General features: G+C 45.6%; 2 protein-coding genes across 2 annotated transcripts; one reads left to right on the top strand and one right to left on the bottom strand.

Annotated features, from left to right (window-relative positions):
- Positions 1 to 6,735: 6,735 nt before the first annotated feature.
- On the top strand, positions 6,736 to 9,227 carry egr2b (early growth response 2b). The gene is made up of 2 exons (XM_056430021.1): positions 6,736 to 7,065; positions 7,344 to 9,227. The coding sequence occupies exons 1-2, from the start codon at positions 6,903 to 6,905 to the stop codon at positions 8,516 to 8,518; spliced, it is 1,338 nt and encodes a 445-aa protein (XP_056285996.1). The 5' UTR covers positions 6,736 to 6,902; the 3' UTR covers positions 8,519 to 9,227.
- An 8,437-nt stretch (positions 9,228 to 17,664) lies between these two features.
- On the bottom strand, positions 17,665 to 21,695 carry adoa (2-aminoethanethiol (cysteamine) dioxygenase a). Its single transcript, XM_056429494.1, has 2 exons — positions 21,153 to 21,695; positions 17,665 to 19,627 (listed from the first exon to the last, which is right to left on the bottom strand). The coding sequence occupies exons 1-2, from the start codon at positions 21,486 to 21,488 to the stop codon at positions 19,190 to 19,192; spliced, it is 774 nt and encodes a 257-aa protein (XP_056285469.1). The 5' UTR covers positions 21,489 to 21,695; the 3' UTR covers positions 17,665 to 19,189.
- Positions 21,696 to 26,545: the final 4,850 nt, after the last annotated feature.

Here is a 26,545-nt window from a genome sequence, read left to right as displayed (position 1 = left end):
CCTGATGCTGTGTCGTAGTACACATGTACTATTAATTAATGACAAAGAACTAAATGAGTCTGAGGTGGATTTGGGACCCGTGTTGCCGTGATTACCCTGGAACAAGTAGACGTGTCATCTTTCTACTCATTCATCTCTTTTCAGAAGTGTTCTGAGTAACTGAGCCAGAGGGCAGCGCCACGTCACCGCACACTGAATAATGTCTAGAAACATAACCTCATGCTTGGAAATGATTACAAACTTTGTGGAATTGCGGCAGAATCTTTATTTACTTTGTTGTTGTTTTTTGATAAAGGACATTAATAAAAGCATTTCTGTAGATGAGAGTCAGCCGAGAGGCTTTTGTTCATCTGGAGTCCAGAGAATGTTCTTATTTCAGCATGGGATGTTTGTTTTGCTCCCCTTAAATATTTTGTATTATAATTATTGTTATTAATATGGATTATTTCACACACACACACACACACACACACTCTGAGGTTCATGACAGACACAGAGATGGACCAGCGTTAGCAAACCTGGATGTCACAACCTGAGTGGGTACCACGATTCCTACGCCTGGAGACACAAGGTTTCTAACGGGTTCTTCCTGTAGGCTTTTGTTCTAGACCCAGGGTTCCTTTGAGAACCCTCTCCATCCAAAGCAAGAGTTCTCCAAGGGGTGTTGATCCTTCTAGCCCACAAACCCCCGACATCTGTGATAGTGAACCGTGATTGTTGTGCTCGACATTTCGGAGCCTCACATGGAACCCAGGGCGGGTTCTAGATGAAACCTGTGGAACATAAGAGCTAGAACCTCCTGGCTGTGTTCGTATGAGCGTCCTTAGAAACGTTCCACCATCAAAGGGTTTCCTGTAGACGCGCTCACAGACGGGTCCAGCTATCTCTGAAAGGCTTCCAGGTGAAAACTAAATGTTCTACCGGGTACCAAAGAGGGCTGAGGGGACACACCGAAGAACCCTTTGTCGTTCTAGTGAGCGCCCGTGTCCCTCAGCGGCTCGCTGACGCAGCTGATGTAGCTCCTGTCTCCTCCTCTCCTAACATCTTCCCTGGACGCGAGGAGAAGAGGAGAGGAAAGGAATCGAGGATGTAAATGGTGAAGGCCCACCAGCTACCGACATTAAAGCTACCGAGGAACATGCTATCAGCGTTGTCCTCTAAGCTAGCCGCGTTGCTAACTGTCAGATCAGATGAAGAAACCAGGGCTCTCAAGTTTTGAAGACAGGCAAGGGTGACATTTCCATCAGTGAAGCAGAGTGAAGCAGAGTGAAGCAGAGTCTGAGTGAACATAGTGAAGCAGAGTGAAGCAGAGTGAAGCAGAGTCTGAGTGAACATAGTGAAGCAGAGTGAACATAGTGAAGCAGAGTGAAGCAGAGTGAAGCAGAGGAGGACGATGACTGTACATGACACTTCACTGTGGAACTTTACAGGGGCGGCTCGGTGCTTCAGCGGGGTGGGAGGCTCCTCTGTCTATGGAGCTGACGCCACACAAAGAGGGCCTTAAAACCACCTTTTATTAGATCATATTTACATATTAGGTCAAAATAAACTCCTAGAAGAAATACAATGAGAAAAAGAAAGAAGAGACTGGGTATTTGCCTGTGTGTCTGTGTATTCGGGTCACATGACATCTATTGTTCTGTCCATCCTGGAGAGGGATCCTCCTCTGTTGCTCTCCTGAAGGGTTCTTACCTTTTTTCCCCTTAAAGGTTTTTTTTTCTTCTATTCTTGGGGAGTTGTTTCTGATCCGATGTGAGGTCAAAGGTCAGGGATGTCGTATGTGTACAGGTTGTAAAGCCCTCTGAGGGGAGTTTGTAATTTATCATATTGGGCTATACAAAATAAACTGAATTGAATTTAAACGTTATGTTTGTGTGTGTGTGTGTGTGTGTGTGTGTGTGTGTGTGTGTGTGTGTGTGTGTGTGTGTGTGTTCTTGTGGTGAACCTGTTGCACGGCTGTTATGAATGCATTACTGAGCGGGTCCATGGGCCCAATGTGTTGTGGTTCTGTCTGGCCTTCACATACCAAGAGAAGCAACACCTCATAGAGTCAGACCATGGAGCAGGAGGCGTTCCTCCAGACCGACCTCCACCTAGCATGACTGGTACGGCCACTTGTTATCTCTTTCAGTAGAATAATGGAGTTTTTATTTTCAAGCTAATGTGGGAGTTATTTTGTTCTATTTTGTTCACGCCTTGACTGTTTAGTTGGTTTCAACATGGGGCTGTGTTACTCGTTCCATTAGATATTACGTTATGGTTGTAACAGAGATTCAAATGTCATGAAATCCAAAGTTCTCTCTGACAGGTGTTTCTAGAATAACCCTCTCAGTCTGAGTTAAGTATTATATGAAACTACCACGACCAAAACTATTTCTAAATCTACACGGGAGAGTGTGGACTTGCTTTCTGTGAAGTGAGTCTGTGTCGAGCACAAGGCCGGGGCATTGTTAGCCTAGCTTAGCATAACGCCTCAGAAATACACAAGAACCTCTGAAACATGTTGAATCGTGTTTCTTTTTTGGAAATTATAAGAACTGTTGAACGTGTTGAAGCTAAAGAAGAATTATAACCCCCCCCCCCTCCCCTCCCAGGCAGTCTGAGACAAACCATGTCTCTATGTAATGCACTCTGCAGCTCTTCTTTTATCCATTCCTCTGTTCCCCTCTTTCTTTTCTTCTCCTCTATCTTGGACTGGTATCAGAGCGTTTCCTCTCTCTTTCATGTTCCTCACGGCGGCCGATGAAAGCCGTCCGTCTGCGGCGCCACAAAGCCGACAGTCATGGTGGCAGGAACGCTGCTTTTAAAGGAAGAATTATGGATTTAAGAGTGGTGACTTTTCCCGGATTTGGGGTAATGATCTTCCACCCCAAGAAAAATGGCCCGCGGGCCACTGGGGTGACGGTTAGAAAGACGGTCCTGTTGACGTGCCTTTGAGCAGGACCTGCTGCTCACCGTGAAAGCAGCTCTGGATCAAAGTGGCAGCTCAATAATTTTATAATTTAACTTCAATGCACATGCTGTGGATGTGCTGCCCTGGTCTGTGGAGGCCAGCCTGAACAAAAGGAGCATCAAGAGAGATAAGATAGACACGCTCAACAAAGTGTCTATATATGATCATACTGCTGTGGATGTTTTGTTTTTCAATTTTCTTCTCTCTCAGAATAAAATGAGAAGTAAAGACTCAATCACACGTTGCCGTGTAAGGTATCGAAGTGTAAACAGGAAGTAGTCAGCCTAGCTTAGCATAACAACTGGAAGGAGGGGGAGGAGCTAGCCGGCCCGTCCAAATAAAAAACAATGAAAAAACACTTAAAACTTAAGTTAACTGATTAACATGTTAAATATCAGTTGTTTAACTATTTGTTTAATTAAAAAAGACAATGTGTGGATTTTGAAATGGATCCACTTGTTGACCAAGGACAGCGCTACGTCTCCAGCTACAGCCGTGGCCAGATCCATACGTGGTTGCCAGATCCAGTATGTGGTTACCATAAAGTGGGATTAGCCTCACTATGTTTTACTGCTAATCTCTTCTGATCCACACAGATCATGTGATCTCATTTGAAAATAGATGTGAAATGCAGTTTGTAGTCGACCCTTTCGTGAAACTTTTTTTAAATCGAAAATACATGTTCTTAATTCAGAATCCGACTGGATGGATTTGCGGTTGTCTTGAACGTCAACAGACGGGTTCATTGTTTCTCTCATGGGATTAATGCCGGCTCGCTGGAGGAGAGGACGTGTTCTCAGGTTTGTTTTTCTATTGTTTCTTTATTAGTCAGAATGTAGCACAGAGAGGCGGAGAGGAAGTCGTGTAGGAGTGAGGTGGGCGAGGTCTTATCCCACCGCATAAAGACTGTTGAGGCTTCACACCATGCTGGACGGGGTAACTGAGGACAGACAATGCACCTATACATTCAAATATAAATATGTTTTATTATATTTAAGAACATTTATACTCAAGAAAAATGTTCACTTACAAAGTTTGACGCAAACAAATTACATTGAATTTATGGATCTAGTCTTTTTTGAAAGTGCTGGTCGTCATGGTCCCCAAAGAATGAGCCCTTATAGGACTGTTCTGTTCATCCAGTATAAGAGCCATGTGCAGTAGCTCTGAGAGGGAGGGCCGGAGTGTGTGTGTGTGTGTGTGTGTGTGTGGGCCGTCTAGGCACCAAAAATACTTGTTTAGGTCAAAGAAAAGATCAAAGTTTGGGTAGAAGAACTCCAATATTCTCTCTTAATTTGATGCCTTTTAACATAATTTCTACGGTTTTATTTTGTACATATTTTTACGACAATAGTTCATTTTAAAGGTTTTTATGTGTATTTAATATATTCATTATAGAGAAACTCCACCACGCAGTGTCTGATGGTATGACTTCACATGCAAGGTGCTGAACGTCCTGGATGAGCCTTTGGGCTTTGAAAGCACACACGCTCACATCCACACATACACACACGCACACACACTCCCACATACACATACAAACGCACACACGCTCACACACACACACATACACACACGCACACACACACACATACACACACGCACCACCACCCCCACACACACATACAAAAGCACACACGCTCACACATACACGTATACACATGCACACACAGACCCACATACACATACAAACGCACACACACACATACAAAAGCACACACACTCACAGACACATAGACACATGCACACACACCCCCAGACACACATACAAAAGCACACACACTCACACACACATGCACACACACAAACGCACAATTGTCTCACACACACACAAACACGCACACACAAACGCACAAACGCTCACACATACGCTGACACACACACATGCTCTCACACACGCACACACACACGCACTCACACACACACACATTCTCAGCATCGGTGTTAAATCAATAGAGCTGTTATTGACAGGGTCTTTTGACTGGGCGCTGATTCATGTGAAGGATGTGTGTGTGTGTGTGTGTGTGTGTGTGTGTGTGTGTGTGTGTGTGTGTGTGTGTGTGTGTGGATGTGACACTGAAGCTATTTAAACACTTGTCTCATTACTCACACCTTATGTTGGGTTTGAAGACACGTGCTCAGCCCGAGAAGCAGAATTGATGACATCATCGCCTCCTCTCGGAGTCACGTGTGTCAAAAAATACCTGTCAAGATGTAAATATTCATGAGCGCCATAACTCAGAGGATCACACATGGTGTCACTCTCAGGAGGTTTGAGAACGATACAAGACTTTGAGTCGACAGTCTGTAAATACTTTAGAGCCCGTGACATTAAACATTATGTCATAACACTGTTGGTTTCACACACACACACACACACACACACACACACATTGTTTCAGAGAGTTTTTAAATCCAAAGCTCTTGTATGTGATGTATGTTCCTCTCCGTCTCTTCATCCCCATGTGATCTGTCTCAGGGTCAGTGAACATTCCTCTGACATCAATGACTGTTGGACTTTTTTTTAAAAGTCAGACACCCAAATCCTAGATTTAGATGACAACACGGTGGGGGGCGGGCACTGTGTGATGTGGCTGTGCGACATCACACCAACACACAACATGGAAACTGTATTCCACTGCAGCATTATCTGTTTTCTGTCTCACAACTTTCTCCACCCACGGAGGGACTTTCACCAGATCAAACGGAGCAGGGGGAGGACGGGGGAGGAGGAGGAGTGGGGCGGAGGAGGGGGGCGGGGCTTCCCAATTCGGCCACAGGAGGGCACACCATTCTCTCCGGGACCAATTACCACATCTTAACACGTTGTGTTGTGTAACAATATTAATGAGAGAAACATTAATATTGATATATAATTAGGAATAAAGGAATATCTAATCTAAACTAATTAGTTCATATGACTCATTGTAATCCCCAGTTCTGGACACTTTTTTATTATCAAACACGTGCTGATGGATCGTACAGTTCTTTTCATGTAATTATTAACTACTCAATAACTTAGACTGTCCCCTTCACAACACTTATTTCTTTCTGTGTGTTTATTTCAAATTGCCGCCTCTATATATAAATACTGCTTTCACATCTCCGAGTGACTTTATGAATCTCTTCTCTCCTGCAGTGAGATGAGGCTGAACACGGTTCCGAGCCGTGGTTCCGCTCCTCTGCGCGGCGCCTCGGGTGTTTGCGGCTTTCTGTGAGTCTCTCGGTAAAACTCGTCACTTTCCGATGCGCATATTCCGGAATCGAACCCAAATAAGGAGTTGGGGGGGACGTTCCCCACGCTTACCGGATTCAACCATGTATGGGGTTAAGGAGCTCAACCGGAATTCCTCTTTTGATATCAGACATGAGATGAGACACACACACCGGAACACGTTCAGGATGATAGAAGAGTGTTTCAGATGAACTCGAGCCGTGCTGGCTCACTGCGGTTGTTCCGCCGCGCTGTTGTTTTATGGCCGTTTATCTCTGTTGTGTGGCCGGTGGAAAGAGTCCGGTGTTATCTCCCGGAGCCGGCTCTCCATTGACAAGTGATTCCCCCTTTGAAATCGTCACGGAGGCGGCCGGCCAATCAGCGTCGGCAGCGCCTTTCCCTCCAAATCCCTCCCACTCCATATTTGGGTAATGACGTCGCAGGGAGCATTCAAAAGGTTCCCCATATAAACATACTAGAACCAGGGCCCCCGTTCCCAAAAAACGAGTCACTTTACACGCTGCTGCCTTTTATCACCCGGAGCGCGTGAAGCGCGCCAGAGACCCGCGGAGCGCATCCCCTCACGGCCGGTGACAGACCGCGACATGCAGCCGGGACCCAGTGCTCCACTGCTGTGTTGTTAAAGTAGCTTTCAGGAAAAGAACAGAAAGAGAGAAAGAGAAAGAAAGAGAAAGAGAGAGAGCAGACGCGGTACTCCCCCCCCCTCTCTCCACAATGATGGCTAAAACTCTGGAGAAAGTGCCGGTGAGTCTCGGAGGGTTCATGCACCCCGAGAGCGTGTACGCGGTGGATGACATCGGCTCCAGCTTGGCGACCTCCGTGGCGATCTTCCCCAACAGCGACCTGGGAGCTCATTACGACCAGATCAACGTGGCAGGTAAGAGGAGACAGCATATATATTATATAATGGCATATATGTGATATGAAAGGTTGACTATCTGCTGAGTGATTAGACAATAATGGTAAAATAATAGTGTTTTCTAAAACAACATAACATGTTTCATATAATGTCATGATGGTATTAGAGTCCGCGTGCGTAATGGAAACAAGACGCGCGGCTTGTCTCCTCACTTCATGCCCACTTTCCTGTGCAGTGTGACCTTCTTAGTGCTCCAGGTTTCCTAACGAGACGTTTCTTCTGTGTTTTGTCCGCAGATGGTCTGATGAGCGCAGACATGGGGGTCGAGAAGCGCTCTCTGGACCTCTCCCCCTACTCCAGCGGCTTCTCTCAGGCCGCAGCGCACCGCAACCAGACCTTCACCTACATGGGAAAGTTCTCCATCGACTCCCAGTATCCAGGTAACTGGAACCCCGAGGGAGTGATCAACATCGTCTCGGGCATCTTCAACGTGGCCCAACCGCCGCCGCCTCCGCCTCCTCCCTCCTCCTCGGCGTCCTCCTCCCCGGCTTCCTCGGGATCTCCCAATCACTTTCACTCCGGCGGAAATGTGAGTTGCGCCATGGCGGCTCAGAACCAGGCAGAGATGGAGCACCACCATCACCTGTACTCCCCTCCCCCTCCGTACTCCTCTTCCGGATGCGGGGAGATGTACCAGGACCCCTCTGCGTTTTTGTCCACCTCCACCTGCTCCATCGCCTCTTACCCACCGCCCTCCTACTCTTCGCCCAAGCAGCTCGGCGGCTCAGAGGCGCCGGGGCTCTTCCCCATCATCCCCGACTACTCGGGCTTCTTCCAGCCCGCGTGCCAGAGGGACATGCACACGGCGGGTATCCAGGATCGGAAACCGTTCGGTCCATGTCCGCTCGACCCGTTTCGCGTCCCTCCTCCCCTGACCCCGCTGAACACTATCAGGAACTTTACGCTGGGTCCGGGCAGCGGCGGCTCCGAGGGGGGGCCGCCGAGGCTCCCCTCTGCCTATAGCCCTCAGAACCTGCCCCTGAGGCCGATCTTGCGGCCCAGAAAGTACCCGAACAGACCCAGCAAGACCCCCATCCACGAGCGGCCGTACCCGTGTCCGGCGGACGGCTGCGACCGGCGGTTCTCCCGCTCCGACGAACTGACCCGACACATCCGCATCCACACTGGACACAAGCCGTTCCAGTGCCGCATCTGCATGCGCAACTTCAGCCGCAGCGACCACCTCACCACGCACATCCGCACGCACACGGGAGAGAAGCCGTTCGCGTGCGACTTCTGCGGCCGGAAGTTCGCCCGAAGCGACGAGAGGAAGAGGCACACTAAAATCCACCTGAGGCAGAAGGAGAGGAAGTCCTCCGTCGTGTCCTCCTCGTCCTCCTCCTCGTCCAGCAGCTCCGGGCTGGAGCGGCCGTTGGGCGCCATCAGCGCAACAAGCGGGATTTGTTCATAGTTTCCCCTGGAACACGCCGTGACGCACACTAACCTCTTAAAAGAAAATAAATAACTATTAAATAATTATTCTAAAACGGTTGTGAGACAGCAGCCTATAAACACCGGGATGGGATTGAGAAACAACTTCCGTGCGGTCGTGCGCAATTACGCACGTCCACCCGTCCCCGACCCAGAACCGACGGAGAGACTGACACGAATGCACTTTGCCTGTACAGTCGACTGAAAAACAAAAGTAAACATATAGACATTAATTCATAAGAATATACAAGGGGCGGTTGTAATATAAAGTGGGTTGTTTAAATATCGCCAAACACACGCGCGCGCAACAGGCTGCGTGTTAAAATGTGAAATAACTGCAATAACGCTTTGAAGCAAGAGAACTGTTCTAAGTTATTGGATTGACAAAGTGTTCATTCTAACATGCTCGTTGATACGTGTCCCCTTCAGTGCCTTGCTGTGTGTCGTTTTTTTGTACACTGACTTCAAGGACGCTTCTAATGCAAATGTATATTTGTCCTTTAATCTGTAAAGTTGGAACACATTTCTATTTTTGTACGCATTTCGTCTCGTGTAACTTCAAGTTGTCAAAGCAGTTTTGTAGTTCACGTGTAAAACAATGTCGGGGTGTAAATATGTGGAACTCATACACGTCTGTTGTCGTGCTGTGTCCTTTGAGACTTATTAAATATATGTGGATGATAAACGCAGCTGGAATCGGTTTGGTTAATTACTTACAGCAGCACAACGAGGGCTCAGCCCGTGATGCATTCAAGGAACACACACTGGGTTAAAAGTGGCGAATACCATTTTTTGTATATGTGTATCTATATTTAAAAAGGAAACACTTGATTATGGAAATCGCTCATGGGGTAAAACCCCGACTTGCGTCACGTGGCATTTCTGACTCAGTGTTCACCCACTCGAGGTTTTATTGAGGACCACTTCAGGTTCTAAACTGGCACGTGGTCCACAACAACGAGTCACATATTAAAATCCATGTGTAGCCTACATGTGGGTCGGTTTTTAAAAGTTTTAAAAGAAGAGAGAAATATATTTGTAATATACAAGAATACAGAAGGCACATCCCGCATTCAGAACCGATGCACTGCTTATTTCATCCAGGGTTATTCCCCTGGAAGTCTAAATGCTGCTTATAATACACTTCATGGTGGAGAAATTATATCTGACTTCGGATATATTTACATTTATTTTCCTCGACATGAAATATATTGGGTATAAAATACTGGAATCATCCTTCAAGTATTTACATTTTTAAAAATGTTTTAACTCCCCGGTTGCTAAAACCAAAACACCAAAATACGGAGGGAATGACGTCAGTGTTTAGGAACACTGTGGATTATACATATTTAAATTTGCTCCTTGAAATTCGAAAGAGGAACAAGCTGTCCACACTTTTACAGCTGATACAGAAAACAACACAACAGTAGTGAGTCCACTGTGAGTTGTTGTGTCTGTCCCGCGTGTTGTGGGCCGCTGTGGTCCTCCTTCGGCTAAAGGTCCTCAGAACCGTAAACACCCGGATGTGGTGCTGTAGCTGCGGAGCTCCTTCAGTCCAACGACCAGAGACACGTGATCATGGTTCGGGGTGATATACTGTATCGATTTTTAAAAACACTATAACAAATGTAATCAATAAATGCAAAGATGAACTCAATCAATATACTCTATTTGATGTGCAAAGTGTCACGTGACCTCACAGGAGCGCAATTGAGAGAGAAAAAAATCTACTGATTAAAAACTTATATTTCCTGCAAATTGCCAGCACGTGTTCTTTAAGTTGCATTTTTAAAGTCTGAATATATCGGGTTCTATAGTTGAATAACTCCATATTACGATATGTATCAAAGGACTCTGTGTCAGGCCCTGAACTCACCACGTGAAGCAGCATCTTGAAAGATTTTCTGTAGAACAATTATGGAGGAAAAAGACGAGACATTAAATATATTAATTTCCGACATACAATAGAAAAATGGAAATATACAGTCGACCAGTGATGGTTGCCGATTTAAAAAAACACGTGTTTGCGTTGCTCGTCTCCATGTTTTTTTATGTTGTGATTATGATCCATCTTCTGGTTCCATGCCACAAGATAACATAAATTCAGATAAGATAATCCTTTATTAGTCCCACAGTGGACACATGCTCTTGTTTTGGAGATGGAGGCTGAGCCGAGACCGAGATGACCAAGATGTCGCATTTTAAATGTCTTTTCATGACTCATCATGTCTTGATGAAAGTGGCGTGGTGATGTATATTATTTAAATGTTTACCCACGTCTCCCATAATAAACATACCATTGACACTATATGGAGGTATGTTACTTTCTGTGTTCCTTTAGACATTAATTTTAATAAGTGTGAATACATCGTGGAGGTGATGAAGTTTCTAACACACCTGTTGGATATTACATTGAAGATGGCCGACGAGCACACAGGGGTCAGACTTTTTCTTTGAGGGAGCTCGTGGAGCTCGTGGAGGCCTCGGTGATCTGCGACATCTTTATTCTTCTGAAGCAGGACAGCGGAGCCGCACAAAGGACCCCCTGTGCCCCGCCCCCTCCTCGTGCACTGCCCGTTAACGCTGCTCGACCCCCCGCTGAGCTCATCACGGGTTACAACTTACAGAAGCACAATCAGATGGATATGTTGGTTTGGTTTTCACATTCAAGGAATGTGTGTATTGGTGCGTTATGGAAAAACAAGAGAATTTTCATATTTTTATAAAAGCAAGTAAAATCAAGGAACATAAATGTAAAAACAAAAGTATATTTAATAAGGGGAAATACAACAACATATAACACGCATAGTACCTACAAGAAAAATACATATGGAATATAAGAAAAAATAAACAAAATATGCAATTAAATCATGTAAGAAACATAAATGCAGAATATAAAACACAATATCAAAACAAAGAAATAAATACTATTACAGTGATATAGGATATGAGTAACATTCATATATTGAATAGAAGAAATCAAATGAAAAGAATACCATGCAAAATATATTAAAAAGAAAAGATACATCAACAATGTAAATATAGAACAGAAGGAAACCACGAGAAATCTGAAATATGTTTAATATATCTGAATAAAATATCTGTAAACATAAACACATTGCTCTGCCTATACAGTGTGTTTATTGAATGATACGTGGTGAATGGGAGGGCTTTGAGCCCTGTAGGCCGAGGTGTACGTGTATGTGTGTGTGTCAGTGTGTGTGTGTGTGTGTGTGTGTGTGTGTGTGCGTGTGTTTGATGCTCATGCACTGACTGGCTCTCATCATCATTTCGGTTCACCTGACGTTCACCAAATCACGGAACATTTACTAATAAATGAGTGGAGGATACAGGGGGAAAAAACTTGTATCTGCAATGTGCTCCAATACATGTCTTCACATGGACACTGAGGATAACTCATCAGCTCTATCACCACTTCCTTTCTGCATTAACATCCCCATTCACTGTCCCTGTTGCGGTTGTATATTGTTCATACATGCTGTTACTCTGTTGTTTTCACTGTTGTTTTTAATATTGATCCTGTTATTTGTCAATTTGTAAATTCCTCGATGAGAGTTTAAGTGAAACCGGAGTCACATTCTGTGCACACATGGACAATAAAGCTGATTCTTTTCTTTTTTTAAACTCACTTTTTTTGTTTAGTTTTCAACAACATAACCATATGTATGTTCATACAGTCATTTCCATACAGTCATTTTTATATAGTCACGTTCAGTTATATGTCTTGGTACACGTGGTGTTCAGGTACAGTGTACAACACACAAAGAACAACACAGTCCGAGAAAGAAAAAAAGAGGGTAATAATTAATAGATTGCGTCAAAGATCATGAAATACAAATACAAATAAAGCAATTAATTTAAATAATAACTGTCCACTCTTGAGTGTAGTTTTATATAGATGCTTTACAGAGAGGAGTGTGTGTGTGCCAAAGAGAGTTAAAAAAAGTTAACGATTATTTAATTAATATGAGCCGCAGCCGCCGACCTCTGTGACCTCTGCATGCAAGGCCCTGACGGCCTCTGTGACCTCTGCATGCAGGGCCCTGAAGGCCTCTGTGACCTCTGCATGCAAGACCCTGACGGCCTCTGTGACCTCTGCATGCAGGGCCCTGAAGGCCTCTGTGACCTCTGCATGCAGGGCTCTGAAGGCCTCTGTGACCTCTGCATGCAGGGCCCTGACGGCCTCTGTGACCTCTGCATGCAGGGCCCTGAAGGCCTCTGTGACCTCTGCATGCAGGGCCCTGAAGGCCTCTGTGACCTCTGCATGCAAGACCCTGAAGGCCTCTGTGACCTCTGCATGCAGGGCCCTGACGGCCTCTGTGACCTCTGCATGCAGGGCCCTGAAGGCCTCTGTGACCTCTGCATGCAAGACCCTGAAGGCCTCTGTGACCTCTGCATGCAGGGCCGACCTCTGCATGCAGGGCCCTGAAAGCCTCTGTGACCTCTGCATGCAAGACCCTGAAGGCCTCTGTGACCTCTGCATGCAGGGCCCTGAAGGCCTCTGTGACCTCTGCATGCAGGGCCCTGAAGGCCTCTGTGACCTCTGCATGCAAGACCCTGAAGGCCTCTGTGACCTCTGCATGCAGGGCCCTGACGGCCTTTGTGACCACTGCATGCAGGGCCCTGACGGCCTCTGTGACCTCTGCATGCAGGGCCCTGGCGGCCTCTGAAGCGTGCAGCGTGGATACAAGCACCATGTTAAAGTACATTTCAGGACATGTACGTTGAATGAACCAATGTGACTCACAGAATCTAACAAGAAGAAAGTCATTTCAGTGGGAATTTTTGCGGCCGATGAAGATATTTGTTTAAATATTCAACTTCACACAACAAAGTCTTCAAATATGAAGCCAGATTTAAAATGAAACGTACGAATGTAACAATGGTGTTCAAGTACAAGGGTCTTTATTGTGTGTGTGTGTGGGAGATGGCTTGGCCCGGCCGGACACTGACCTTTCTGCTCTGCTTTCTCTGTCTGGACCCGACTTTGTTTGAGGGTCATTGTCCCGCTGGACGTTGAGTCCTCCTCCGGTCTCTTCTCCTGCACAGACTCAGAGAGGTCACTCAATGTTGCCTTCTTTCTTTCTTCCCTTTCACATTAGTGTAACTGTGTGACATCGACCCTCATCCTACATGCACGGACACCCGGCCGGGGTCAGTTAGAATCAATGTACATCTCCTCAAAACGCGATCACTTCCACTAGTTAACTAGGAGACCACCCCCCCCCCCCCTCCCTTCTTCATAATTTTGTACTTTTATTTTGGGTATTTTGTTTGTATGTAATTATGTATGCACGTTTACACGACCCTCAACACGGGAGCCCCTCAGGGATGCGTGTTGAGCCCTCTCCTCTACTCCCTGTACACCCACGACTGCACACGGCCATGCACACTCCAACGCCATCATCAAGTTCCCACCCACGACGAGACACAGCCTAGGAGGAGGTTGGATCACTGGTACAGTGGGGCCAGGAGAACAGCCAACAAGAAGCCCAAAGAAGGAGTGAGAGCTGGATGGTGGACAGGAGAAGGAGGAGAGGACCCCCTCCACCCATCTCCAGTTGCAGTAGAGAGAGTCAGCAGCTTTCAAGCGGCACATCTCGGCTCCGACCTCTCACATGACCACACACACACCACTCACGTGAAAAAGGCCCAACAACGCCTGTATTTCAGGGCGACTGAGGAAATTCAACATGGCCCCCGCATGTTCTGACAGGTGCATCACCCGGTGGTACGGGAAAACACCGCTGGAGGCGTAGGGCACTACAGAGGTGTCGCGCGGGTCACAGTACATTGCTGGAGGTGAGCTTCCCCTGGACATATATACAGGTGCTGCGTGGCCAGGGCCAAACGGATGCTGAAAGACAATAACCACCCACACTGTGTTCACCTTTCTACCGTCAGGCAGGCTATACCGCAGTATCAAGTGTCAGACAAACAGACTGAGGGACAGCTTCTTCAGTCAGGCCATCAGGCTGCTGAACAAGGACTGAGACCTATATTTTATTACATTGTTTATATATATATATATATATATATATAGTCTCAAAAAAGTGTATATTTTATTACATTGTTTTATATATATATATTGTCATGATGTATATTCTATTACACTGTTTTATATATATATTGTTAATACTTTCTTCTTTTTTGTGTGTGGATATTGTATAGTGGATATTGTATAGTTTATTCTCATTCTTATTCTTTTTTAGTGCTTACTGCTGTCGGTGTTTTTGCATATAGAATTTCTAACCGATTATACTTGTATAAAAGGGGATGTGACAATAAAAACTTGAAACTTGAAACAATTCATACTATATTTAAATGTACCTTAAATTGTTTGTTTGTTCACTATATTTAAATCTTTGTATATAGTGACATCTCCAGACGATTGAATGTAAAGTTATGTACACCCCAACTTCTTAGAGGTGGTATTATTCTGCATTCCTGTGTTTGCTAAATTAAAAATTATAAATAAATAAAATTAAAATATAAATAAAATTAAAAAAACACTATCAGTTCCGTTATTATTATTTTTATTATTATTGTTATTATCTAATTCATCTAACACAACTGCATAGCCTTCAATTACTTATCCCCCCCCCCCCCTCCCCAGATCCGGCTTTTATAACAACGAGCAATGCACGGAGAAGTCTGGGCCCAGACATCCAGATGTTTAATCCTCAGAAATATAATAATTTTAAAAGCACCAATTACAAAACAATGAAACAGTGAAGTAATAAAAGGAAGTGTTCCTCTGGGTCGGGCCCCGAGGCCTGTGAGCCAAGGGAGCCCTTCGCAGGTGGTTCATAACAAAATCCCAAAAGTTGGAGCAAAATGTTATTTGTTGTTTGATGTAAAAGAAAAATAACAAACACCTCGTGGAACTGTCTGATTCTGAGCTGGAAGGGATCTCGTAATCTATGAAAAGCGGTTTCACGGATTATAATATCATATAAAATAGAGATCAAGTAAAAGAATGTAATATAATCAGTAGTCGTAGTTATTGTGGAAATAAATGCAGAAGCATAAACCGCTCACACTGTGCTCATTGCAGTGGAACACAGTATCAGCGTAACGTTGGCCGCATAGTCGCATTTTAATTCACAATAAACGTTTTATTAGAGTTACTGCGTCGTAATTGTAATCCCCCCCCCCCCTGTGTTGGTCCTTCCTCTGTGGACTTGAGCCTCCTCAGGCTCACTGGAGCATTAATGGAGCATCAATGGAGCATCAATGGAGCATCAATGGAGCATCACTGGAGCATCACTGGAGCATTAATGGAGCATCAATGGAGCATCAATGGAGCATTAATGGAGCATCAATGGAGCATCAATGGAGCATCAATGGAGCATCACTGGAGCATTAATGGAGCATCAATGGAGCATCAATGGAGCATCACTGGAGCATTAATGGACCATCAATGGAGCATCAATGGAGCATCAATGGAGCATCAATGGAGCATCAATGGAGCATTAATGGAGCATCAATGGAGCATTAATGGAGCATCACTGGAGCATCAATGGAGCATCAATGGAGCATCAATGGAGCATCACTGGAGCATCACTGGAGCATCAATGGAGCATCACTGGAGCATCAATTGAGCATCACTGGAGCATCACTGGAGCATCAATGGAGCATCACTGGAGCATCAATGGAGCATCACTGGAGCATCACTGGAGCATCACTGGAGCATCAATGGAGCATCACTGGAGCATCACTGGAGCATCAATGGAGCATCACTGGAGCATCACTGGAGCATCAATGGAGCATCAATGGAGCATCACTGGAGCATCAATGGAGCATCACTGGAGCATCAATGGAGCATCACTGGAGCATCACTGGAGCATCACTGGAGCATCACTGGAGCATCAATGGAGCATCACTGGAGCATCACTGGAGCATCAATGGAGCATCACTGGAGCATCACTGGAGCATCAATGGAGCATCAATGGAGCATCACTGGAGCATCACTGGAGCATCAATGGAGCATCAATGGAGCATCACTGGAGCATCACTGGAGCATCACTGGAGCATCAATGGAGCATCAATGGAGCATCACTGGAGCATCACTGGAGCATCAATGGAGCATCACTGGAGCATCAATGGAGCATCAATGGAGCATCACTGGAGCATCAATGGAGCATCACTGGAGCATCACTCTAGCATCACTCAGTGTGTTTACATGATGGTATAATTCGAATCTTGCTTTAGTCGGACTATGCTATCTTTTGGGCGATCTGCTGTTGTCCCAATATACATGGCAGTGAGTGATTCGAATCATTGGCCGAAAGCATGTCATATCCGATACGATAGGTGGCGCTGTTTTCATTACAACTCGTGGTGATACAGCCATTTCCGCTTGACCTCTTCACCACCACCAACAACAACCAACAACAACATCAACATTTTGAGAAAGATGGCGAACAGAGAGCAAGGTTAAGCATAAATTCTGTCTGCTCTTCGGTCCAGAAATGTGTGGTGGCTCTTGTGTTCTCCATAGCGTTGTTTGTTTGTTTTCTGCCGGCCAGGCTCCCGGCAGTGACAACTTATCGTCTCTTTCGACTTCCGGGTCACGACATGGGAGGGAGGGGGGAGGAGGGCGGCGGGATCTCAAGCATGCGCAAAGACGCAAAGTCCAGTTCCTAATCCAATTCACCGTTACATGCCGCGATAGTCGAATTATCAACCGGATCGGATCGAGTTATCCAGGGGTGTTAATCGGATCGTAGTCGGACCGCACATAGTCGAACAAAGGTGTTTACATGAAACGGATAATTCGATTTCAGTCCGACTAAGCCAGTTATTCGAATGCATGTAAACACGGTCAATGGAGCATCACTGGAGCATCAATAGAGTTTAAACCAATATCTGAGACAAATTTGTAATTTTGGGCTATACAAAATAAAACAATCTGAATTAAATATGCATGTTTTTGTGTTTCCTTTCTCTATTCATTAGAGTAATATGGAAAGAGTATGACACTTTAGTGGTGCTGAAGTTTATCCAACTGTGTTCTTTGAACTCATCTTGAACCCGTGGGAAAACATGAAACACAGAATCACAAAGCCACATGTGCAGCAAAGTAGAGACAGGTAGACGCTCCGTGATTAGTCCCCATCTATTTATTGATCCGCAGACATTCAACATCATAGAAACAGAATCGTGGTCCAACGCCAACCTCAAGACTGCAGAGCGAAAGATAAAGTGACATAAAGATTGAAGGCAGTGAAGAGGGGAAGAGTGTCGGCTTCAGAGCACATGTGACCCATGGACTCCATCAGTATTACATACGATGCATCACAGCAGAGCTGAGATATTATATCAATATCTCGGTACTGTCCCTTTAAATATGGTCATATGTCATAATCGTTGTCTTCCTGGTTTGAAAGGCGGCGTTCCAGTGAAGCCTCCTAGAGGGTTCCAGCTGTTCCAATATGTATTTATTATTATATTTATATTATTTGCTTTTACCCACACATAACTGATCAAATTGAATATATTTATTTAAATATTTTTGTAAAAGCACCATTGGTCAACTCTACGATATCGCGTTTTTAGTCCAAAATATATTTGTTTCCTCCTCTCCGCCCCTCACTCTGGACTGAGCTCTTTTGGGGGAAATGACATCACAGAACGTCGGCGCTGTCGAGGGGAAACCTTCTACCTCCACATTTCATCTTCAACTCGTCTCGTCTCGTTTCATTGGAACGTCTGAGAATCTCTAGACGTTCCAATGAAAAATATCAACAAGAGATCGGGACTTCCCATTTCCTCCGTGGCGGGGCGCTGCGGCCGCCGGCTCTCGGTGGTCTTGACCTGGACCCGCCCCGTTAAACCTACAGTGCACCTGCTCATCACACGGGTCCCTCTGAGGTTTATGATTATTATTATGAAGAGCCAACCACACGCTAACCAAAGATTCAAGCATCCCGAGCTCCATTTGAGCTCGGTTTAGAATTTAGATTTAGAAACATGAATAATGTCTAAGTATCGGACACATTAGAGCGTTTACTGAAAAGTGACCGTTTTTCCGCCCGACGGCAACAGCTGATATTCCCTCAACTGATGGACCTGTTCCCGATCCTGGAACGAGTTTAAACACATGGAATGAAATAAAGAATATATATAGTGTAGCGTGTGCTCTTTGAAAGAAGAAATAAAGAATGTGCATAAGCTGTTAATAACTAATCATTCCACATTCACAACTAAGGCGGGCGCGTCTCGAGCCGGCACCACGGCGTGGAGGTCCTCTGCAGCAGAAATAATAACGCGTGAAAGGCTTTCCACGCCACGCGGAAGATAAAAGATGTTAAACAAATAGTAGGAGTGCACATTCCCCGTGTTGACTCTTTTCTCCCCTTATGATGACTTGTAGAAGGCCGTTCTGTGGTCCTTATTCTGTGTGTGTGTGTGTGTGTGGGGGGGGGGGGGGGGTCAAGAGTTCAAACCTGTCTCTACGAGCCTCTGCCTTGCTGTTGCACCCATGAGCAAGGCACCCAATCCCTTTGAGTTCCAGGTAATAAATGACCCCCGTGTTTGAATTTCCAGGCAAACTAAGCGTCCTCTCGTAGATGGATGGAATCACGACGTTACACTGCAGTACAGCTCCTCTCCTCAGAGGTTGCATTCAGAAGGAGACCGCGGGGCCCGGGTAGGGTTCCCCGCCACACCAGAAGTCTTCTGGTTGGGGGATTTCAAGCAGCCAAGCCTCCTGCTGCTCCTCGCCGCTCTTTCCACCCGTGCCGCCCCCCCCGGCCACGGTGCGCAGGGCTTTGTAATAGTGGCAGTCCCGCCCGTCGTCCGGATTGTACGGCGGGGCCAGGATGTCCAGGAAGGCGGCCGGCCCCTCCACCGTGTCGATCTGGTGGAGGTTGTCCCGCAGAGGGGTGAGGAGGCACGGCCCGCTCTCCTCGGAGTACTCGGCGACCGAGCGGAGCGCGCTGCGGCGCAGGGAGGCCGTCTGGAACGCGGCCAACGGGGGCTCGAAGTGAGGCGGGGCGGGGCCGGCGCTCAGGTCGTCCTCCAGCTTGTCAAAACAGCGGAGGCTCACCTTCCCATAGAGAACCTGCACAGGAGACGCGGTCAGAAGACAATGATGACACACAGTGCATACGGGTAGTGAGTGGAGGTACACACTTTCAAATGACGCTGTTCGACTAAAGTTTATAAAAGGATGTTGGTAAAGTTGCATGGATTGGTTACTTCTGCCTGATACTCGATCTTTCATGAGATCAATCGAGTCGGTCAAACTTTGATGTCGGTACCTGATTGGTCATGGGCCCTGTCACTCAAGGTTCCATTGAGTCATGTGTTCCTAAAACTGCATTTGTTTTGGGGTGACTTTCAGACACACACCTGTGTGGACAGACATCATCAACACCATCTGAGAAGGTGTCTCCTGTGCAGGACATGCAGTTAGTCAGGAGAGGTCTTGTATTTTGCCAGAGAAGCAAAATATGCTCATACCTCGAAGTTTGAAGCTGTATACAGTGTGTTTTGTATTTCTTTATATTTCTTTGGGTATACAAAATTCTATTGAATGTGTAGTAACTCTGTAATGATTCCTTCTGGTCACATGACATATATTGCACCTGTCCATCCTGGAGAGGATCCTCCTCTGTTGCTCTCCAGAAGACTTCTTCCCTTTTTTACTTGTGAAAGTTTTTTTTCTCTCTTTCTTAGGGGTTGTTGTGAGGTCAAAGGTCAGGGATGTCGTATGTGTACCGACTGTAAAGCCCTCTGAGGCAAATTCTGAATTTGTGATATTGGTCTATATACAAATAAACTGGATTGAATGTGTTAAAAGACAACATATTCAGGAATCTGCTCAATGTGAGCATGAAAACTGAAATAACTAGAACGGGCACTCGGTAGAGCGCATACCTTCGCATGTCACAAGATTGGGCATTGAATTATGAACATGTTGGCATTAGTTGCCAATTGGATACAAATTGACCGCGCTATGGTAAAAAGAAGATTTTGACCTTTCCATGACCTTGACCTTTGACCCGATTGATCCCAAAATCTAATCAAATGGTCCCCGGATAATAACCAATCATCCCACCAAATTTCATGTGATTCAAGAGGATGTTGACCTTTTCATGACCTTGACTTTTGACCCGATCAATCCCAAAATCTAATCAAATGCTCCCCAGATAATAACCAATCATCCCACTAAATTTCATGCGATTCGGTTTAAAACTTTTTTGTTATGCGAATAACACGCATACAAATAAATAAATACATACACGGCGATCAAAACATAACCTTCCGCATTTTCAATGCTTAGGTAATAAAGCTGTAGAAATGTACTTTTGACACAGGGTCTCTCTACAAGACATTAGTGACAGTGACAGTGACGTGGTTACCCCCAATTTACTATTATAGCTGCCGTGCTTTGGTTTTTAGCACAGGTGACGTTACACAGCATGATGAAGGGCCACAAAAACTAAATATTTCTATGAACGTCTCGTGCGCGCTGGTGAGCACGTCCCTAGCTAACCGCTAGCTGCAGCTAGCTTACACAAAGTAAGTTATGTCGCCTGAGGGCTACAAAGAGGCCACGGCACGAGAGACGAGGCGGACGAGACCTTCAGCATCCCGTTCATGCCCGGGTGGTCGTGCAGCGGTATGGAGGCGCCGGTCCTCAGGAGGAACACCCCCATGCTGAACGCCTCCGTCTCGCAGATGTGCATGTAGGTGACCGGCGGGCTGTGGAGCCCCGCCGCCCCGGAGCTCGGGCTGGTGTTCCGGGGAGCGATTTTCAGGTCAGTCGCCCTGACCGCCGTCAACAAGGAGATTAGTTCAGTCTGCTGGTCCGCGGCTATCTTATTGTCCCCGTCCGCCGACGACGGTGAGCCCCTGAAGGTGATGTCGGCTTGCTTTGCTATGCTCTGGATCAGAGGAGTCGTCTTGCCCCGCGGCATCCTGGCAGCAGAGCGGAGGACTAACGGTTAGCGGTTCGTCCGTGGCGCGACTCCGCGGGTCTCCGGTAGAAAATGACTCGCAAACCCGCAAAATATGAGCAAACTTCCTCCGGAGATGAACAGCCAGCGTTCAAAAAAGACAAAAAATTAACTTTAATAGAATCAAAATGCAATTCATGGTCGTAATTTCTAATTTCACACGGAGCTAAAAACCCCCTCCAGTCATTTCTCACCGACTCGTCTCCTCGACAGCGCATGCGCGTGAAACCCAAAGCAGCCTGGGATATGGAGTTTGATCACAACACGTAGACGTAAATATATTCACGTAAACATGAACATTGAATCATCTCATGATCAGATCACGTGGGATATACATGCGTGTGTCTTTGTGTCAGTGTACTCTACTAACGGACACAAAAAGAGACACAACTGAGTGAGCTAGCATTTCAATGAGACTACATTTCCCAGATATCCGAGTGATTCAACGGAGTTGCAGAGGGAAAGGCCAGACAGGCCATTGACCTCTCCACATCCCTCCCGTCTAACTTCACATCCTCCCTTCCTGCAGACTTCTCCCTTTGAGATAGCTTCGTGATTTTTCATCAGTGACCAAGGAGTTGAGACCAAAGATGTCTGTGTTCACCCTGTTAGAAGTCAGTTCCTTACCGGAAAGCTTCAAGTTATTACAACTTCATAGTTCACAGCCACTGGTTCTGGCGCCCCATCAGCAGAACCATATAAAAACAGTCCGTTTCCACTGATCAGTTTCCACTTTATTCTGAGGTGAAACTGAATGTGGTCATACACTCGAACCTGTTTCATGATTCTTGCGGCTCTGAGCCAATCATTGTAATGCGGTGTGAGCGACATCTTTGTTACAAGCTCTTGCAGGTGCACGGCTTTGTGCTCAGACCCCCGCAGACACCTCAACGCACAACCCCTTAGGCCGCCATTGAGCAATATCACCATCCACCATTCACGAGGACACGTCAAATGCTTGCTTTGATTGGCCGCAAGCAAAACCATACAATTGTATATGTTATAGTTCTGGGTACAAACAGGACCAAATGCAAGTGGCTGGAGGGGCTTCGATTCTTCTGGGTACTGTGCTATTTTGGTCGACACCTTGAAGGTATTGAGTTCTGATATCCAGCCCTTTGTGCTCGGTACTTATGTCTGTCTTTGTGTACCTGCAGTCTTGTGGTACTGTGAATGAGTCCAGTCTGGTTGGACCTATTCTTTATATCTTAGCACTTAATTACACTAACAAAACCCTAATTTGTGTTAGGCCATATGGTCCTTTTAACACACGTCATTTTTTTGGAAATCGTTGTATGGGATACGTTGGCAGGCACAGACAACTGATTTAAAAAGAGTATGAAACACAGAATGAATGGTGATTTGTTGTCGTTTTGTGTCTCTTTGTAGTCATTCTGTATCTGTTTGTAGCTACGTTGTGTCTCTTTGTAGTCGTTCTGTATCTGTTTGTAGCTACGTTGTGTCTCTTTGTAGTCGTTCTGTATCTGTTTGTAGCTACGTTGTGTCTCTTTGTAGTCATTCTGTATCTGTTTGTAGCTACGTTGTGTCTCTTTGTAGTCGTTCTGTATCTGTTTGTAGCTACGTTGTGTCTCTTTGTAGTCGTTCTGTATCTGTTTGTAGCTACGTTGTGTCTCTTTGTAGTCATTCTGTATCTGTTTGTAGCTACGTTGTGTCTCTTTGTAGTCATTCTGTATCTGTTTGTAGCGACATTCTGTCTCTTTGTAGCTATGTTGTGTCTCTTTGTAGTCATTCTTTGAGGTTGTTTTGTATCTCCTTGTAGTTGTGTTGTGTCTCTTCGTGGTGGTCTTCGTGTCACTTTATGCTTCAGTCGTTTCCATGTCAAAGCCTCAAAATGTGATAACAGGGTCCAATCGCTATCTATGTGTCCGTGTGTGTGTGTCCGTCCGTGTCTGTGTGTGTGTGTGTGTGAGTGTGTGTGTGTCCGTCCGTGTCTGTGTGTGTGTGTGTGTATGAGTGTGTGTGTGTCCGTTCGTGTCCGTGTGTGTGTGTGGGTGTGTGTGTGTGCGCTCACATGCAGCCCAATTGGACATTTGGCACACTTGTTGGTAGGTTTAGGTTTGAGTACCTCTTGACATGTGTGTCTTCTTGTATGTGTGTGTGTATGTGTGTGTGTGTATGCGCGCATGCATGCATGTGTGTGTGTGTGTGTATGTGTGAGAGCATAACATTGTGTATGAGGATTCTGCATGACAAGTGTGGGAGACACAAAACAAGTGATACACTCTTGAGAAATAATGAGGCCGGTTCATTACAGGTTCACGCACACGCACACACGCACGCACACACACACACACACACACACAAAGTGTTGGCTTGTTAGTTAGATAGAAGATGAGGCCGCGTTGCTTAGAGACCCGTCGTCATTAGATGAGACATGTGGAACATTATTTCTAATCCATTTGAAGTTCCATGGAGTCAGACCAGCCGGTCGTCTCCATGCTCACTCCTCTCCTCTGTTCTTTATTCTGCTCTCCACAGATTTAACCTTTAGTTAAATAAACTTCTCTGGTGTCGACACAGCAATCAGCTGAGATAAACCTCATCGGTTGGAGCTGAAGACGTCTTTAGTAGGAATGGCCGACGCCACACGTTTAGTTGTTTAAGTAATACCAGGGTGGATCGTGTCGATGCTGATACACTGAACGCTTAATGTGGTGTACACAGAAGACACCTATTCCCAAAGAGTGTAACGCTTCTTTACTGCTTATATATGTATATTCATTAGTATCCCAAAAGTTTATATGCTTCCCTAATGAAAAAATACATAATTATTTTTGCTTGACACACACACACACACACACACACCATTGTCTCATCTCATGATCAAACATAGATTTAGCATTGGACAATATCAAGATACATATATTGCATGACTGTACATGACAAAAATACAGAGGAAAAAAAATTGTAATAATGCATAAAATAAAATATTCATTTGTCCAAATATTTTCGATGTACATATACATAGGAACGTGACGTCTGTAGCGGATCCTCTTTAAAAGTTGTAAAATGCACTGATAGCTGAATCCAGTTATTTCCCCTGTTCATGTGAATGAGCCTGAGAAGGAGGCGGGGCCGAGGAATGGGAGGCGGGGCCGAGGGAAACGCTCCTGTGCCCTCTCTCAGGGCCCTGTGGATACGGCCGAGTGGAACAAGCTGTTGCACTCTGCTGTACCGGGTGAGCTCATTGTGTACATCAGCATTGTTTACAAACTGTAAAAGGGACTATAAAGTATATTAATAGCAGAGCTCAACCAAACATCACCACCGTGACTCACTGGCCTCCAACCCAATGGGGCTGAAGACGGCCAATGGACAGAGACACGATCAATGAACCTCACAGCCCATTACAGGCTTCACCAGTCAAGACAACTCTGTCTTACTCATTGCATGTAACTGTAACTCTGTTCATCTGGTCACATGACTTCTGTTCTTCTGTCCATCATGGAGAGGATGTTCTCTCCTGATATGAAGGGTTCTCACCTTTTTTTTTTATCCCTGAAAGGGTTTTTTTCTTCAATTTCTTGGTAGTTGTTCCTGTTCCGATGTGAGGTCAAAGGTCAGGGGGGATGTCTATCGGCGTTTCTCAATATGCGTACTTGTGCGTACTTTCCTCTACTTGTGTCCTCGTGACTCGTGAAACGTCATCAGTCTCAGCCCGAGTACATGTTCCAATTCAAAGTTCGCTTCTCGCAAAGCACGGTCAAACTGCCCGGATGTGACTTGAGCCTCCCACTTTCCGGAGGATGCATCAGAGGAGACTTGTGCGTACTCTGGCCACCATATATCCCAGAATGCATTTCACCAGCAACCAGAAACAATAGCGGAGGAGAAAATAAACTACTGACAGTTGACTTTTTATAAATACTACTGTTGTTGAGTCACGGAATGTCATTTTAGGATGTATTGTTTATTTGACTTTAAAAAATAATTTACAGTGAATAATTAGAGTAAACCCAGGAGCAAGAACAGCTGATGTGGTGACATCATCAAGTCAGCTGCTGTTCCAATCGCAGAAAGACCGTCCTCCCGTCCTCCGGAGTCTGGACTCCCAAGACCAGACTCCCAAGTCCAGACTCCAAAAGAACACAAGTCTGTACTCGTGTACTTTGAATAGAGAAACGCCGTATGTGTACAGACTGTAAAGCCCTCTGAGGGGAGTTTGTAATTTGTGATTTTGGACTATACAAAATAAACTGAATTGAATTGAATCAAATCTTTGTTGGTGAGTAACATGCACGTGGTGTTTGGTCCTTCCACACACGTACATTCAGGCAGTGTTTAAAAATTAAATAAACTTCCAACTTGGGCTAATTTGGTTTTTAAGTTTTACTTTGTAAGGCTTTGTCAACAAAACTACACGTTAGGTTGTGTTTTGAAATAAGTATGCTTGTTTCGTAAACTTGTGTTGGTTAAGTACGGAACTCAACAAAAGTCAAGTTACTTGTGGTCCCTAGAGTCCTAAAAAGTGGGATGGGAGCCAGAGCCTTCAGGTACCAAGCTCCTCCTCTTTTATGGAACTGCTCTACATGAGGCAGACACAGTCACCTCATGTAGACTGAAGACTTTCCTCTTGATAGTCTTATAGTTGGGGCTGAATCAGGTTCACCTGGTCCAGACCTAGAGATGCTGCTATAGGCTGATAGGCTGCTGGGGACGTTTAGGATACACTGAGCACCTCTCTCCTCTTTTCTCTCTCCTTATGGATGAAAGTTCATCTCTCCATCACACATTATTAACTCTGCTTCCTCTCCGGAGTCCTTGTGACTTCACGTCTCATAGGGTCCATTGGACCTGGTGGGTCGGAAGCCTCCTGCCTCCATGGCCCTGCTACGCATCTGTTGCTCTGACTCTCTAGCAGCGGCACACATGGGTTTCCATTGGAGTCTCACACGGACCCTTGAGTATGCACATCCGAGGGGCCCCGACCAAGTTTCTCTTGAGATATGCAGCAGTCCTGACTCTGCTGGAGCTGATCTCCTCAAAGGGCATCTCGC

This window comes from Pseudoliparis swirei, chromosome 13 (genome assembly GCF_029220125.1).
Source record: "Pseudoliparis swirei isolate HS2019 ecotype Mariana Trench chromosome 13, NWPU_hadal_v1, whole genome shotgun sequence".
NCBI lineage: Eukaryota > Metazoa > Chordata > Actinopteri > Perciformes > Liparidae > Pseudoliparis > Pseudoliparis swirei.
This window is presented reverse-complemented; position numbering and strand designations above follow the sequence as displayed.